General features: G+C 44.9%; 1 protein-coding gene across 1 annotated transcript in view; it reads right to left on the bottom strand.

Annotated features, from left to right (window-relative positions):
* The window catches only part of PDSS2 (decaprenyl diphosphate synthase subunit 2), a 106,599-nt gene that overhangs the window by 24,416 nt on the left and 64,223 nt on the right, over nucleotides 1-17,960 (bottom strand). Inside the window, exon 4 of the mRNA XM_048493415.1 lies at nucleotides 15,220-15,294. Within this exon, the coding sequence (XP_048349372.1) occupies nucleotides 15,220-15,294 (75 nt within the window). The remainder of the gene's footprint in view (nucleotides 1-15,219; nucleotides 15,295-17,960) is intronic.

Raw genomic sequence — 17,960 nt, 5'->3', positions numbered from 1 at the left:
GAGACTCAGGCAGAGCATTCAGGCTGGGATCCACAGCCAGGGTCTAGCTCTGAGACTCTTCAGCCTCTTGCTACTATGCCAGAGGGGACCCTGCCAGCTCTGTCACCTGCCCCCTTGTCTCTGAAGCCCCAGGCGCAATGCAGAAGGAGACTGTGTGCTGGTTTACAGCAACGGAGAAGCAGCAGAAGGTTAGCAGCTATGGGGTGAGCTGGATTGAATGCAAAGTCTTTGCAGAGGCCAGACTAAAGTAACCCAGCTGGAAGAGGTTATTGCACTAATGGGATGCTGGCTATAAAAGAGAGGTTGCAGCTGAGCTAGCTTGTGGCAGCAACCTTGTGGTTCAGTTTACAGGTCACTATTTCTGTTTCTAGTCTTTGTCTTGGTTCCAGGCTCTGTATACACATTAAACAACTGAACTTGCTAAGAACTGAGTCTAGACTATCTTTGGTTCCTGAGGACTGGTAAGTAGACCCAAGCACATAGTAACAATGAGTGGGGATCGACCAAGCACTACTTGACTATTCAACACAGCACCAAGTACAATGTACTCCTTTCGCATCCAGAGATAGCTTAGAAATCACACAAAATACGCTGCTTACAGTAGCTAGTAGAAAATAAATACTGAAAGAACTCCAATTGAATGTACTGCCTTATTTCACGCAAGCCAGCTTCATTTATCCCAATGAAATACAAACATCTGAAACAATAAGAAAACATGATTTTTCTCTACCACAAAAGGGTGTACGACAAATACCTGAGCACTTCAAAAAGGAACACATAAACTAGTTTCTCCCTACAAATGCACATGTTGTTTTTAATGCACAATTTACAGCACATTTTAATACTGCAGTTTGTTACAGATCGTTTGTTATTACAAACTTCAGTTAACTCTAAATTAGAACAATCTATACAGATTTTTAAAAAACCCAATACACTATTTCAGCTACAAGTGAGATGATTCAACAATCTTTATTTTCCCATCTGGGTAGGAAAGAAGCCAATAAAATTACGAGTCTTCAACAGCAGCAACACACTTATTCTGAAAGCTTCTTGGATGTGATTGATGTCTCACTTAGAAGATGTCTTACTGCTTGCTGAACATGACAGGACATATTTTATTGGTCTATTAATACATGCCTTTGATGTTTGTGATAAAAAAGGGTTAGAATAAATTGGTCCATAAAATACACCCTGGAGTGCCTTAATATTTTATTTTACACAAATTCTAGAGAAACCTATTTTTTTTTCAAAAAAAATGGAAAGGTAGTTATGTCCTTTCACTGCCTTAAGGAGACACTGCCTAAAAGAAACAGGGAAGAGGGTGGGCCTAGAAGGAATGGAAGGATCCATTGGATACTCACCGTGAAGGGTCTTTCTACTGTAGTTAAGTGGGGCATCTTGTGTGGGTGTGATCTCGACCAATTGCAGAGAGGCAGGAAATGATGAAATTCTTCCATGTACTTCCTGTGAGGTCTTGGGGTCACCTTCTTCAGTGCTTACGCCTGGCATAGTAATTTATAGCACTTTAAGTAACCAGGGAACATATAACCAACTAAAACACGGAAGAAAAACAAACAACGGCTCGGCAAGAACTAGGAGCACCAGAACAGTGACAACAATAACGACAACCCTAAACGTTGAACAGTCTGAATACATGAATTTAGTTGATAACAGAGAGAGTAACATCGGGAAACAAATGGAACTAGAGAGGCCAAGATGCCCCACTCTACCTACAGTAGAAAGACTCCTTCACAGTGAGTATCCAATGGATCCTTCTACTGTAGAGATGGGGGTGCATCTTGTGTAGGACCTCCCGAAAGCAATTAGTGTACCGAGATTCGGTGGGAGCTCATTAGTCCCCGATGATACTTTCCAGTACCCTTTTGCCAAAGTGCTGATTCTGCCGAAGGCCAGGGACCGAATTTTTTATAATGGCGGTATGAAAGGTGGAAATGGAAGACCAGGTATTGCCCTGCAGATGTCTTGCCCACCGATGATGATTTCGAATGCTGCTGCGTTAATTACGCAGCATTGCGCGCACTGAAGTGAGCTGTGACTCCCTGAGGGACCGTAGAATCTAAGAAGTTTTGTATGCGTTTCGCGATGTGCAGGCTTTCAGGGTACTACCACTGATTGCTGCCTTGTGAACATTTAGCGCCTCCCAAATTGGGCATGGGCTAATGTTGATATGAACATTACTCTCTGATTTTTTTTGGAACTCCTCCGTTCTTGTTATGTGGTATGCTTTTAAGGCACGCCGTGTGCGTATCTCAATGTGTGCCAATACGATTCTCCTTTGGGATGAGAAGGGTCTCGGCATAAAGTTGGGAACAACGATCTCCCTGGCATGACGTGGAAAGGGGAGTTAACGCCTAGGAATGAAAGTTGGATCTGCACTTAAGACGCATATACCCCTATCCTTATGGAACCACGCTTAAGAACTTTGAGTTTATTGAAAGAGCGAAGGGTTCAGCCACTCTTCTGGTCGGCGATTATTGCAATTAAGAATAATGGCGTTTTCAAACCTTTACCACTCCATTTGATATGTACCGTTTGTATGGAGTTCTAACGGGGGGCCTAGTGAGGTGCTTCGATAGGACAGCTGCTCAGAGGCGCCAAGAGGGAAACCTGTGGACCACCGCGCAGGTTATATTGGGACAATTTTACCCTCTTAGGAAGTTCAGAACGTCCCGTGGATACTGGTGATAGGGGATATAAGCCCACACAAGCGGGATAACTAACGGTAGCAAGCGTTTGAGCTGCCAATTGCCTCCGCGCAAGGGTGGAAACACTTGAGGTCCCATTGAGTAGCCCTGTTGCAGGGAATTCCAAGATAACGGTGATGGATGGTTCCGTGGGGTCATAAGCCGTTTGCGTCATATGTCACCACCTGAAAGCGTAGGCGGCCTTCCATGAGCAATTCTTAGATGCGAATTTGACTGGCTCGAGCCCTGTGTCTGGCTGCATTAAGATAGTAGATGTGGACTTCTTCGTCGAAAGCACTCTTTTTCCTGAGGTTTGCCCGCTCAAGAGCTATTAAGCGGTCAAACCAGACCAAAGCTGGATCGGGATGCAATAATGTGATAAATTTCGCCAAGGAAGTGGCGGAAGTGATTAGGCGGAGAGCTCGAAGTGGGTTCTCGCGATGGACAGTTGTTCAGGATGGTGAGTGGAACCAGGGTCTCCTGGGCCATCTGGGGGGCTACAAGGCGATCACCAAAATGCCGGATATGATCCTGCTATGCGCAGAGCCGAGGGGATCAGGGAAAGGGGAGGGAAAGCATAGAGGAGATTTGGAGGCCATAAATCGCAGCGTTCAGGCGTACCGTTACTTTACTGCCTGTGGATGGTAGTGTCCGGGTCATGAACTTTGGAAGTTGATGGTTCTTCTGGGGAAGCCCCGAACAGGTCTACCTCGGAGTGCGAAAGGTGTTGCACCATCTTGAAGAAGACCACGTGGATCGAGTAGCCATTACTCGGTTTCTCGCGAGCGACAGGTTCTGGCCTGCTGAGCCAATCTGCCTCTCTAGATTTTGGACTCCTGATGTAGTAGGCTTCGAAAGTGATACCTTCAAGTTCTCCTCGCCCATCGGAGGATTTCTGTTGCTTCCGAGTGGAGCCTTTGCCGATCTAGAGCCTCCTGGTTGTTGATGTACATCTTGACAGCATTGTCCGTTCTTATGATGACATGTTGGTAGCGAATTTGTGGCGTGGAAAATGTTGAAGAGGCAAGGAAGAGTCGCCGAAGTTCCAGCACATTGATATGGAGCGGGATTCTTCCAGAGACCAAGTTCCCTGGACATACAGTTGATTGAGTGTAGCTGGCGAAGCTGGCTGGCGCGCCTGGGCAGGCTTCGAGCCTGAAGGAGCATGTGAATAACGTTTTCTGGCCTGGTCTGAGGTTGGAAGCCGGATTCGTCCGCAAGAGTAGCTGGAGGCGCAACTCTTGGGGGTATGGTTAATCTTTCTGTCTTTTTTGGCAATAATGTCCAGCTGGTATGCGGAGGAATTGTTGGAGCGGTCTGCGGCGTGGAAGCGTACCCTTAACTGGGTCGGAGTAGATTACTGAGATGAAAATCCCCAGCAAACTTGCCAAGGTTTTAGCAAGGACGTACTTCTGTTGGACGCGGTGACTGGTAATATGTCGCTTTTCTGATTTTTTCATACAGCCTGCTTCTGGGATGAAAAGAGTCTTGTACCGTGTCCAGCACTGCACTCTAGGTATTCTAGCCGTGTGGAGGAATGAAAGAACTTGCACCTTTGTTTACTGATAAAAAAGCCATGCACAATGCTAGAGGTTTCTTGAACTACCTGGGCGTCGGTGATGGCCTTGGAGGATGGGGCGTGGCGGAATCAAGCGAATCGTCGAGGTGGTAGGGTGAAGACGTGTATCCCCTATTCCCTCAGCATGATGACTGGAGCCAATAGTACGCTGGAGAAAGGTTCTTGGGACCGTGGCTGAATCCGAATAGCTACGCATGCCTTGAACTGGATAATGAAGACGATCCCATGGCTTAATCCTGTGTACTCTGTGCGGGCTGTGAACGGCGATGGAGTAACAGGTTTTGGTCAGACTCCAACGGTAAGCCAGCATCTGGCGCGAAGTGGGCAGATCTTCCGGAAGTAAAACTGAGCAGAAGGGTTTCATGCCTGGGCACGGACTTGGGACCATTGACGTGGGGCTGTGGGACGCTTCAGGTTGAGTATTCCCAGCCTCCGGGCCACTTGTTTGGGACTGCAGTTCTTAAATGGGAGGCCCTTTATGTTATCCGTTTCGGCAGTACTGGGTTGGGCATGGCTGGGTCTTGTGAGGTGGAGATGAAATTTGCACTCAGGCCGATCCTTCTGGCACGGCAGGGCGTAAATCAACAGGAAGCGATGAGGAGGGCCGTTGGTCTCCTGCTATCACATGAACTTGCATGACTCTCGCTGTCCACCTATCCACGTGGCTCGTGCCAACAGTGCTGAAAGTGTTGGAGACGGCCTCCCACCGGGATGCTTTGATCGTCATTGCTTGTTCGGCTGGAGTTGATGGCTTCTGGCCTTGGCTACATTGTTGGAGAAAGGGCATTCAGTGCCGAGAGGAATGTTGATCTCTGCCAGAGTGAATGGGCCTGCCCTTGCAGACTGCATGGGTAAGGAACTGTGGGACTGCAGGCAGAGGAGCTTGCTGCTGGTAAAGACACTGTCGGATGCCCGGACTCCATTTGGCATGTGGCACGGGTTCTTTTGTTGTCTCCATTTGGGACAAGGACTTGGACTCCAATTCTTTTCCCAAATGAAAGCCCATCCAGTATGGCATAACCATTGGCACCAAGCTTGTTTGGATTGCTCTGAAACTTTACTGTAGGAAAATCCAGGCATAACGCTCATGGCTATGTTAGAAGTATCTGCTGTGGAACCTCGCTAGGCAGTGACATGGCTGAGAAGCAGGCATCTGCTAAGGAAGGACTGGCCAGCAAAAGAACCCTTCGGACCATTCTGATGGTACAGCTTCGACAGGAACCATCTCCGGAGACATTTGGAAAACACTGCATGCGGGACTCATGGCGCACTGTGGAGGATGGGATTTTGATGGCTGTCAACCTAATTTGGAGATCGTGCAGCCGACTCTGGGATCTCCTATCAAAAGGTCTTTGATATTACCCTCCCTCACTTGGCCAAAATTGCAGTAGTGCAAGATAGTATGGGACTTACAGGAGGCATCGACTGGAGGATTCTGGAAGAGGGGCAGTAAAACGGGTACTGAGAGCATCAGATATTTTTTTTTCTTAAAATTGGGGGGCAAGCCCTTGTGGGCAGTGGGATTGAGCCATTCCTTATGAGTCCATTTAACAAAGCATTCAGGAACAGGGAAATATTTTAATAGCCCTCCCCTATCAGCGGGGAAATAGGTGATGTTCCTTTTGATAGCCCGGTGTATGATTGGCTTGTTGGAAGCATTAATGGAAGGCTGGGGGGATTTGCTCTTCCGGCGTCCTCAGGAGTCATCGGCAGAATCCAGAAGCGGAGATAGTTTTAGAAATTAAAGATTGGATTTCTTCAGTTCGAAGAACTGTGGCCATGGATTGTTCTGCAGCTGGCTTCCAGGGGGCTTCCTCTGTGTCAGAGAATTTTCTCCCCATCAGAGCCCGTCTAAACTGGAGAATTCTTCTTCCTCCTCAGGCCAGAGTAAGACTAAAAGAGGTCCCTTCTGTAGGAGCCGGAGTCCTCGGTGAGACTTCGCGGGATCTAATAGGACCCGGCAGCGGGGCGGGCATTAGCTGTCCTTTGATCTCTTGCATCAAGAGCTTTGTCTATCTCCCTTCTAAGAAACTAAGCAAAAAGAAACTGCAGAAGCGGCGTTCATCCAGGAGGAGGAAGCGCTGGAGTTAACGCGCCCAGCATTTGAATCTCCCTCTGTTCAGGATCCTGTGGGTCTTGCCTGTTGGTGACATACAGGGAAGAGCTACAGCTGGTCGAGGGAGGCCAGCTTTGAGGTGTAGCTCCCTCGACTCGCTCCGAGGCCCTGGGAAGGCGGAGGAGGGTACGCTATCAAGTCTCCGGTTAGAGCTGGCGCCCTGGGAAGGCGCTGGAGCTCCCGGCGCTTTTGTCTTTTCTTGGCCGGGTTACTGGAATGACTGCGATGCCGGGCGCTAAGATTTTCCCGCTTCAAGCCCATGCTGCGTTCACGTCCATTTGAGGCGGTAAGGCGTTTCCCCTTCCTTGCGCAGCACGCCTGTCTTTGGCGGGAAGCGCTGCGCCTCCGCGCCGCAGAAATAGCTGGGCAAGTTTACGGCTGTTCAGAAGCGAAAAAGGACCTTGCCTGCGTCCATAATTAAACGAAAAGTTCCTCGCACGCCCAGCGAAGCGGTTGCGCAACTTCAAGCGGCTAGATTACTCTTCCTGCCAAGCGGTTCAGCTTTACTCAAATCTCTCTAAGGACTTCAGACAAGCATCAGACTGACACAAACAGACTACGAATAGGGTTTTGCCAGAGCCAAAAACTGCTGCGTCTGCTCTCTGTGCAGAACTTGAGAAAATACTGAAGGTGACCCCAAGACCTCAAGCAGGAAGTACATACATGGAAGAATTCTCATCATTTCCTGCCTCTCTGCAATTGATGCGAGATCACGTACCCACACACAAGATGCCCCACTCCTACAGTAGAAGTATCATCTTTTCTAATCACAATGTATTTAGGGGTACATTTCGGTTTGGGATCTACCTCTGTTTTGCTGTCTGTATCCTTCACTCATGAAATGTCTTCTTCCTCAGTTCCCTGCAATTTCATATGTGGACAGGAAAGTAGGAATTAGGTTCTGAAACAAACTTGTAATGAAACTGCAGTAGAAATTGGCTAGGAAAGTGATTTTTTTAACTTGTGGGGCATAACAAGGTTGAACACTAGAATTCTTTTTCAAGTAGCCAAGTAATGTTCTCCCCTCCCTCCTCCTTCTGCTAGAGATGCAAGGTGGGGGCAGTGAGATCACCCAGAGCCCCCCTTCCTCTCCCTTGCATGCCACCTCCCGCCTCTCCCCTTCCCTCCACTGGGGTGGGTGGGCCATGTCCAAATGCCAGGCCCCTCCCCTTTCCTCCCTCTTCTGCATGCCATCCCTCCTTCTTCCTCTTCCCTTGCATGCCACCCCTCCCTCCCTCCACTAGGGTGGGTAAAGGGCCGAATCCAGATACTGGGCTCCCTCCTCCCCCTCCCTCCGGCCATAGGAGTTTAGCCCTGGGAACCCACCAGCAAGATGGTCAATAGACTTACACTCTCCCCTATATGCTAACCCCACAGCAACTATTATTATATTATTTATTTAATTTACCCTCTATCCCCACCTTTTCTGATCCAGCTTAGGCTCCAGGGTAAGAGCTAACAGCCTGAAAATGTATATACACATATACATCAAATAATATATATACACAATCACAATAATTAAAAAAGCCAATACCTTTCAAAAAAAATTCTAATGGAAAAACTGGGAAATTTACCCTCTTCCCAAAGTAGAATATTGCTTGAAAGGGCTGAGGGTGTGGATTTTTTTATTTCAGTGAAGAAAATAAATACACATTTTGAATGATTAGCGAATCAAAAGGCCCCGGAATGTGTTTTCTGTAACCTTTTATTTTTTGAGTAAAACAAAACTAAGTCAAAGCTATACTGGCATATTAGTGCTAGAAATAGAATTTGGAAGATTAGATGAGCCCTTTATATCCACCTTGATGTGGTACTTTCACGAGCAAGGAGTACTACATTAAAATGTGTGTAGCAACCAGGATAAAATGACTTTATAGTAAAATGAACATTTACCTTTATTTTTTTACTTATGTGCTCTCAAATTATACTAGTTTTTTAGACAGGCCTATACCCAGTTTCTAAAACATTCTATGGCATATATTTGGCAGAAATGTTTTAAACAAAATTATTACCAAAGAGTTAAACTTTGTTTTGAAAAAAAAAAATTATGTTGGAAAATTTGTACCCTACAAAGTATTTGATTTACAATCTTGAATGGAAGTTAAACTCTTAAAATGGAAACCCGTGAATTTGGGTTCTGTTTTGCATACAAAAGAAAAACCAGTTAATAAATTAAATTACATAAATATTAATCAAAATTGTATGTATTGAAGGAGCAGCAGTGGCATAGGAGGTGAAGAGCTTGTGTATCTTATCTGGAGGAACCAGGTTTGATTCCCAGCTCTGCCAGCTACAAAGGTGGAGAGAGCTATCCAGAATTCAGATTAGCCTGTACACTCCCACACATGCTCAGCTGGGTGACCTTGGGCTACAGCTCACAGCTTCTCGAACTCTCTCAGCCTTACCTACCTCACAGAGATTGTTTGTTAGCTGAGGGAAGGGCAAAAGGAAGATTGTAAGCCCCTTTGAGTCTCCTGCAGGAGAGAAAGGGGGGATATAAATCCAAACTCTTCTTCTTCTTCTTAATAGCTATTTATTCACAATAATAAAAATGGCTCATGAATGCGTTTCATACTATGGGGCAAAACCGCAAGAGAATGGTAAAGCGGAACCTGATTTAGCAACTATAGGTATGTTGTCTCACCTTCTTCAAATCCTACAGCTTCCTTCTTTATGTGAAGTGTTGTTACCCATAATAAAACCTTTTGTCTCTATACTTATCTTTTATAACACTTGCCTCTCCTGTGTATATACCCCCACCCAACCATGCCAGTATTGTCAAATAGCGATACATGAGACCAGGAAACATTTATCCCTATTTAAACAAATAGATAATAGAAAGTTTGAGAGATGAGCTTTCCTGCAAAATACAACCAGGCCACAGAGCAGTACGAGGCTCAGTTGTGCCAGTCTATTCATGGGAGACGTTTTTGCAAACAATTCACAGTCTAATACAAAAAGTACTACTAATTATTAAATAATGAACGTAAAATGGGCATCTAGTATTTGCAGATTATTCAAGAAAACAATCCAACTCAATGACCATTGCATGTCATACATATAAGAAATATATACGCTTAGTCAGCTAAAATATAGAGAGGACAACATTTGGATTCCTTTTCTGGAGGGTTCAAGGTAGTCAAATCCAAAAAACTAGTCAATGAATCCATATGGAGGATGGATGGGTGAAAAGAGCTGTCAGGTCCCATCGCCCACTTATGGCAACCCAATAGGAGTTTCAAGGCAAGACACTCAACAGAGGTTAGTCACTAGCTTCCCTTTTCTCTTGATAGTCTCCCATTCAAGCATTAATTGAATTACTGACCCATATGCTTAGCAGCTTCTGAGATCTGACAAGATCAAGCTAGCCTGGGCTATCCAGGCTAGGGGTCATGAAGGATCATTTTTAAGTATTAACAAAAGATGTATTGTTCATTATTATTAGTCCCCTTGTACAGACATGGAACTCTGAGATCAGGTCTCGTAAAAATTAATCTTTGGTAGATACATCATTCAGACACACATAAAAGAAGGAGGGAGCAAGATGTCAATTCTGGGATTCGCAGGTCAGCCTTACAGTGGGTAAACTCATTTCTTCATGGCCGGTAACAGAGGATAACAAATATAGAAAGAATCTCAACATGCCAACTGTCACCCTATGGAGTCCCGCAGGGGGTAATTCTTCCTCTGATACTGTTTAACAACTCTATGTGCCCTCCTGCCAGGTTGATCTGGAGGTTTGGGTTGGGATGTCATATCTGTTGATGAATGGCCATCTGAATACTGTCCCAGACTTTCTGGACAGTGATCTGGAGGTTGTGCTGAAGTGATTGAAAGAGAGCTTGCTGAAGCTAAATCCATCTAAGACAGAGGTCCTGTGGCAGTGTTAGGGAGGCATGGATGGAGGTTGCCAACTGCAGACTCTCCTGATGGGGGGCACAGCTAATCCCTGCATCAACCACCAAGAGTTGTGATGTGTTAATTGATGGTTCTCTATTCACAGAGGCTCAAATCACATGTTGCTTGCCTTGCTTTTTACCATTCTTGCCAGACAAGACTGTAGCACTATCTGTCTCAAATCAACCTAGCAACAGTGATCTATGCAATGGCCAACTCTAGGTTGGACTGCTGCAACTCACTCAACACAGGGCTACCTCTAAGTGTGCTTTGGAAACTCCAGCTGCAACAAAATGCAGCAGATGCACATCCATCCAGCTGCATTGGCTCCAGATAGAGTACCAGATCAAGTTCGAGGTTCTGGTGCTTACTTTCAAAGCCCTAAATGGTTTGGGGCCCTCATAGCTGCAGGACCGCTTCATCCAGTATATCTCACAAAAGGCACTGACTGTAAAGAGAAGGGTGGCATACAAATCAAATCAAAAATAAATAAAATACGAGAGAGACATGCATTAGCCAGACAGAAGTAGACACACAGGGGGCACAAGAAGGAAGTGATATAATCCCCCGCCTCCCATCTCTTTACATATACACAAAAGGAACTCCCCTCCTTGTTCTTGTAGGTAAGCAGCCTTGTATTTTTTCATTTGATTTCAATTTTAATTTGTGCTCCGCCCTATCTCCAAAGGGCTCAGGGCGGCTAACAACGTAAGTAAATAAAATACATTATAACACTATGACTAATAAATACATAAAACTGAAATAAAGTCAAATTTCAGATGGCAACTTAACACTACAAACCTAACAGTGTATTAATAGCAATAACAGCAGCACTATGTTAATACACATCAACAAACATCAAACTAAATCCAGACTGTCAGATACATTAACATCAAAACAATATATTAATAGTACAGTAATAACAATACATAACAATTTTCAGTCATCAGCATATCAAAATATCAATATATAAACAATACCAAATATAAATATATCAATACATTCACAACATACGTTTCCAATGTATCAATATATACTACATAACATTAACATTATCAATACATAACTGCATAACATTTACAATAATACATAATTCTATATTAAGACTTCTCTACAATAAACTATAACTGCTGCACAAAACAACCTGATAGCACTACCTAGTTACTCCAAAGGAGGTGGCTAAGTCCATCTAATTTACACTCCTGACAATGAAAAGGAAAAAGCTAACTACATTCCCTAACCATATACATATATAGGGAAAAATTAACTAGCTAACAAAATGCAAAAGGAGCGAACTGCTCCTAGTAGCCCACACTCCTAACTAACTACATCAGGGGTCTGCAACCCGCGGCTCCGGAGCCGCATGCGGCTCTTTAGTCCTTGTACTGCAGCTCTGTGTGGCTTGGGATGGGCAATCCCAGGACTGCAGGACCGCAGCCACATAATAAGCAGCCGAACAACTACCCTGGGCGATCGGAGGTCAGCCCCAGCAGACGCAGGTGACAGCAGGCCCCAGATGAGGGAAGGAGGGGAAAGGACGCTGGAGGGAGGAAGGAGGGGGCGAGGAGGGAGGCATGCTCGCTATGTCCCAAGTGCAACTTGCTGTTGTTGGGATCGCCACTGCCGTCTATCCCACTTTCCACCCAAGTGGGCGGGCGGGCTAGACAGTGGGGGTGACGTCAACGACAGCAAGTTGCACTTGGGATGCAGCGAGCGCACCTCCTTCCCCAGCCCCTCCTTCCTTCCTTCCTCCTTCCAGCATCCTTTCCCCTTCTTCCCAGGCACCAGACAAGGGGAAAGGATGCCAGAGGGAGTGAGAAAGGAAGGAAGGAAGGAAGGAAGGAAGGAAGGAAGGAAGGAAGGAAGGAAGGAAGGAAGGAAGGAAGGAAGGAAGGAAGGAAGGAAGGAAGGAAGGAAGGAAGGAAGGAAGGAAGGAAGGGAGGGAGGGAGGGAGGGAGGAGGGAGGGAGGGAGGGAGGGAGGGAGGGGCCGTGGAAGGAGGAGCCCTCACCGCATCCCAAGTGCAACTTGCCATTGTTGGTGTCGCTGCTGCCGTCTATCCCACTTTCCACCCAAGTGGGCGGGCGGGCTAGACAGTGGGGGTGACGTCAACGACAGCAAGTTGCACTTGGGATGCAGAAGCAGCACCCTTCCCCTTCCCTTCAGCTTCATATCCTTCCCTTCTTCCCAGGCATGAGACAAGGGGAAGAAAGGATGCCAGGAGGGAGTGAGAAGGAAGGAAGGAAGGAAGGAAGGAAGGAAGGAAGGAAGGAAGGAAGGAAGGAAGGAAGGAAGGAAGGAAGGAAGGAAGGAAGGAAGGAAGGAAGGAAGGAAGGAAGGAAGGAAGGAAGGAAGGAGGGAGGAGGGAGGAGGGAGGAGGGAGGAGGGAGGGCGCGGAAGGAGGGAGCCCCTCACATCCCAAGTGCAGCACCATTGTTGGTGTCGCTGCTGCTGTCTATCCCACCGAGGGAAGGAGGGAAAGGAGGCCAGAGGAGGAAAGGACGGAGGAGGAGAGAGTGGTGAGGAAGCATTCTTTCGCCCGTGGTCCCAAGATGCGCTTGCGTTGCGCCGCTGTCTATCCCGCCCGCTTGGATGACAGCTCACAGCATTTTTTGTTTGCTACATGGATAATTTAAGTTCAGCTTTTAATTCATTTGAAAGAGACCTTCAACTCGGCGTGTTTTTTGGTTATTATTTTTTAAGAGTTCAAAATGTGTTCTTTACATAAATAAAATATATTTTCTCTGTAGCACTTCATGGATTTCATAAGCAACACACTATAATTGTTTATACAAAGGGTAAAGGTAAAAAAAAATCTATATACAGTGCTATCTTCATTTTAAATATCAAAAAGTATTTGCGGCTCCAAGTGTTTTCTTTTCTGTGAAAAAACGGGTCCAAATGGCTCTTTGGATGTTAAAGGTTGCTGATCCCTGAACTACATTAAGCAATGGCGAAAAGAGCAATGGTGCAAAAGCCCAGGAACGAAAAAGGCCAATGTCTCCTTTCTGCCACCAACCCCCATTGCTTAGTCCATAGCAGCTGGTCTGTTGGGAGTCGCGATGATAATCAGTGCAAAGGCTCGAAGCCAGTTCTTGCCCACAGGCAGCACAGGCCACTTCAGCAGGATCCATGTCTCCTCTTATTAGTAGTCTTAGTCTGCCCCTAGCACTGGTTCCCCACCATTCAATCCACGGGGGAGCTCACCTGCCACCAGTCCCCCCCGCAATTGGACCTATTGGACAGCAATTGGACTCCTCAATCGAATTTGGGGCTCTTTACCAGTCTTGGACACCGATGTCTCTCAACATCTCTCAACAACAGCATAGTGGCACAGTGGCTCAACAAAATGGGAGTTGGAGACATGTTGATTCCACAGAGTTGCATTCTGAGCTCTGCACCCCCACACTCACTCGCCACCACACAACCTTGCAGTTCTAGGGAGTTCCGGTTCCTGTCTTCACTAATGGTGACAGCTTTCCCAATCACAGCGACTCTGCCTCTGTTTATTTTGCTCAGCATGTACCATCCACTGCCAATGTTCCCACCTGGTAGACAAGCCAAATAGAAAACTTGAGCTCAGTCAGTACAAATACTGCTAAGTCTAGAACTCTCTTCCAAAGTCTACTTAGGTAATCTCCACAGAAGAAACCAGGAACTGCAGACTACATCACTGCAGACTACCACAGCCACACACTCCAGTTGGCTAGTGCCAACTCAGACCAGAATGATGCCCCTGTTCCTTGCTGTTGCTGTTTTCCCAGAAGTAGATGCAGGCAGAAAAATCAGCCAGCCACCTCCTTGGTATCCAATTAAAATTTCACTAATGCATTCACACACATTCTCATTCTTCCTCCTCAAAGTACACAAGGTTCAAAGGCATATTTAAAGAAGCAATTGCATCAACACAACACAAGCCAAGCCACAGGTCAACTAGGCATCAACAATCAATGTTCTACCAGCCCTGATGAAGAAGTCAGGTCTCAGCTCTGATGTTTAGGCGGTTTCAGCTCCCAGCTGATCACTCATGTTATTTTAAATACCGCCCTCCCCCTGAGGGCTCAGGGCGGTTCACAACAAGGTTAAAACATACATTAAAACATAATTTAAATATCAATTACATAAAAACAGAACCCATTTAAAAATGTGGATGGCGTCTGGCTACCCCCCTCCCCCCCTTGTGCCCACGGGAGGCCAGATGACATGGTAGATGTATTTTTGATAGCACTGCTTAGGAAACAGAAACAGGACAAAATACAAGCTTAACTGAGGAAAAGTCAAGAACAAGGCTGCCATGAGGAAGAAGTGGATGCTTGGTTGTTCAGAGAGAAGCATGTGTGGTGTAGCTTTAGCTGAGCTGTAAAATTTACGGCAGGTAAGAAAACTGACTATCGGAACTGACTTACACATAAAACATTATTTGTGTGTATGTATATAGTCAAGTCACAGCTGATTTATGGCAACCCCAGAAGGTTTTCAAGGCATTTGGAGGTGGTCTGCCATTGCCTGCTTTAGTGTCATGCCTGTGGTAGTCCTTGGAAGTCACCCATTCAAATTTAAACCATGGCTGACCCTGTTAAACTTCAGAGATCTGACAAGATCAGGCCACCCTCGGGCTATCCAGGTCAGAACAAAAAGTACTTATACATACAAAATCTGCATCTCAGGATGAAATGCAGTATGGAACATCCTCTTGTTCCCCACGCAACTCTGCCACAGCAATTGGTAGGTTAATATGTAGGAACCCTTTAGGTGGCAGAACATTCCCTGGTCAGCCGTCAACCTCGCAACTGCAACATCACATTGAGCTTCTAGTCATCTGTTTTAGCTTAGTCTGTTCTCTCTTTTCTCTAAATTGTGTGCGTATGGAAAAAATTGTTTGAACACGTATTCCAAGTAACATTTGTGATTCCAAGGACTTACCTTTGCTAAGTTAGAATTCTCACAATATATCCCTTGTACCAATTCACCAATGGCACTTGACATGATCTCTACAACCTGAAAGAAAGAACACCAGTTTTAAGTAGGATGACTGATTACAGATTTGCCAGAATTATATAAATTAAAAGAGCACACAAGAATGATTTTCCATGTAATAAAGAACATGCGGTATACTGAAGCTCCAGGCATATATCTCTCACTTCCTACCAAACCTCCAATGTAACCTAAATGAAATAAAATATGCTTGGTTTTATTTAAAATATGAATTAAACAAATCACCACATATAAAAGCCATTACAATATTCCCAGGCTATGAACTGCTAAGAATACAAATGTCTATGCCTGGAGTCTATAACTAGTTAACCACTGGACTCATTAACTTACAGGATACATACTGAAGCCTTTAGGTGCCTGCCCTGATGCTCAACAGTACCACATACATTGAAATGTCCACCAACACAGAACTGTTCAAGTCATATTCAGGAAGCCATTACTCTTTAGCGTTCACAAATGTTCACATGAAAAAGCTGGTCCTGATCTAAAATATAAAAGCAAACCGTCTCACTGCACCCTCTGTTAGAAATCAGAGGTCTGCACATGAACTCCTTTAACTGGAATGATATACAAGGATTTACTGCAATTAGTTCAATGCAGGAGTATCAAATAGGCACACACCTTAGGGCTATCCTTCAACATGCTCATAGGTTTATTTCTTCAGTGATTAGCTTCCTACGTATATAGTCCTGAATTCAATTCCCACTATCTTCTTCCTCAAATTTAGTTATTTTCTAATTGAGTTAAAAGATGTTGTTTTAGTTTTATCATTCTTGTAACTGAAGACAGTACATCTGATGATAAAACACCCAAAAGCAAGACACAGAAACCTCTCCAACCTTAGTATATTTAATGTCTTCCAAACATACCCTATATTTATTTTTTGCAACAATTAAAGAATAACAATTAAAAAGATGTATTGGTACCTATGAATCAATTTTCAAGCCCTATTTAAAAACAGCTTCATCTTGGGAGAGGAAAAATTGTCTTGCCCTCTCAGTTACCAGATACTTAAGGAAATATTGCAGTAATATGAGCTACGGGGGAACTGAAAGGACAATGATCCTACAGTGTTAACCCAGATGTGTTGAGTTATTTAAGCGGGGAACAGAGAAAATGAGGGGCTTTTTTGGGGGAAGGTATCAGATAAGCCCTATGTCCAAATCCAGAAGGATTGTGTATCGTCAATAGGACTATGAAAGCCTGAAACCAAATGCTCAGTGTCAGATTATATTACAATTTATACAAGCAACATCTCAAGATTCCTCTGATGGCTGGGACATATAATACAGATCAATCACTCACTAAAAAATATTATGGTTTGTGAAACAGTTGGAGCCCAGACACAAAGTGGTAATACGAAGAAGAGAGTTTACAAAGACACTGAGTCCTACCTCTAAATGTCAAAGTGATAGTATAAGCTTCAACAATGCTTCTAGCTGTGGATAGCACTCCTCTCCCCCACCCTTTCCTGAAACACGAGACAGAACATAACCAAGTGAAAGATCCTTTACTTCAATCAACACACACACAAGGATATGAAAGTTTTACTTATTTCAAGAAAACACATTTTAGAAGAATTTTAATATCTTTCTTGAAGTTCCATCATACCTTCACTTAGAGCAGGGGTGGGCAATTATTTTTTCCATGGGGCCGCATAAGAAACGGAAAATATTGTGGAGGGCCGGACCAAAAGGTAGGGGATGAGAAAGCCCCGCAGAAGCCGGCAGCCAAGGCAACCGGTTTCATGGCTTTTCAAAGACGCTTAGCTCCCTCAGCACGGCAGGGGACTAGTCAGGGTCATCCGTAGGCCGGATGTGGGCCCAAGGGTCGATAATGCCCAGGTCTGACTTACAGGAAACTCTCTAAAATGCTCAAGCGAACATCATACCATATTCATACACAGGATTCATGCATACACCATGAAATATCTATATGTAAAATCCTAAAATGTTTTCCCTTGGCAAATTCCCATTTGTTGCAATAACCATAATATTTAGCATGGGTAGTAAAAGCACGTTCACATTCTCAATAATCCTTACAATAGCCCCTTATTTTATCTTTACCAGCCTTTAAAGCCTATTATTACAATGTCTGAAGTGAATGGCTGGAAGACGGTGGTTACATTCAAAGCGCCACTTGTTCTTTGTGTTGCTTGTTCATCCCCTTTCTCCCACCCTCTTCTCTTTCTCTCAGGGACTGCAACTAAGAATTCCTTTGTTTGAAACCAATTTTGCCTTCTCCTCAGCCCCACAGATATATGGCAAAATTGTAGATGGCGTGACATAGGGATGCAATCAATTGCTTCCCACAAGCTGCAAGATCTTACATGGTCATATTATTTAACAAGGTTTAACAGATTTGGGGTGGAACACGGGACACTATGCTAGCTCCCCATTGCCTCCTGAACACATTTACCACCTTCATCCATTTCAACCATATTTCAATAGTAGCTGAAATCACCATCCCCTTGTTAAAATGAAATGTCACATGCCATCCTAAACTCCTCTCTTTAGAACATTAATCTGCAGTTTGCTACCAATCTGCATTAATCTGCAGTTTGCTACCCTGCCTGACATACTGCCTGTATCAGGGCCCCAGCTTAAAAGCACCATTTGAAAGGTTGCACTGTAATAGCTCATGCACACCTCTTCCTGAATGTTCCATGA

Source organism: Sphaerodactylus townsendi, linkage group LG01 (assembly GCF_021028975.2).
Source record: "Sphaerodactylus townsendi isolate TG3544 linkage group LG01, MPM_Stown_v2.3, whole genome shotgun sequence".
Lineage (NCBI taxonomy): Eukaryota > Metazoa > Chordata > Lepidosauria > Squamata > Sphaerodactylidae > Sphaerodactylus > Sphaerodactylus townsendi.
This window is presented reverse-complemented; position numbering and strand designations above follow the sequence as displayed.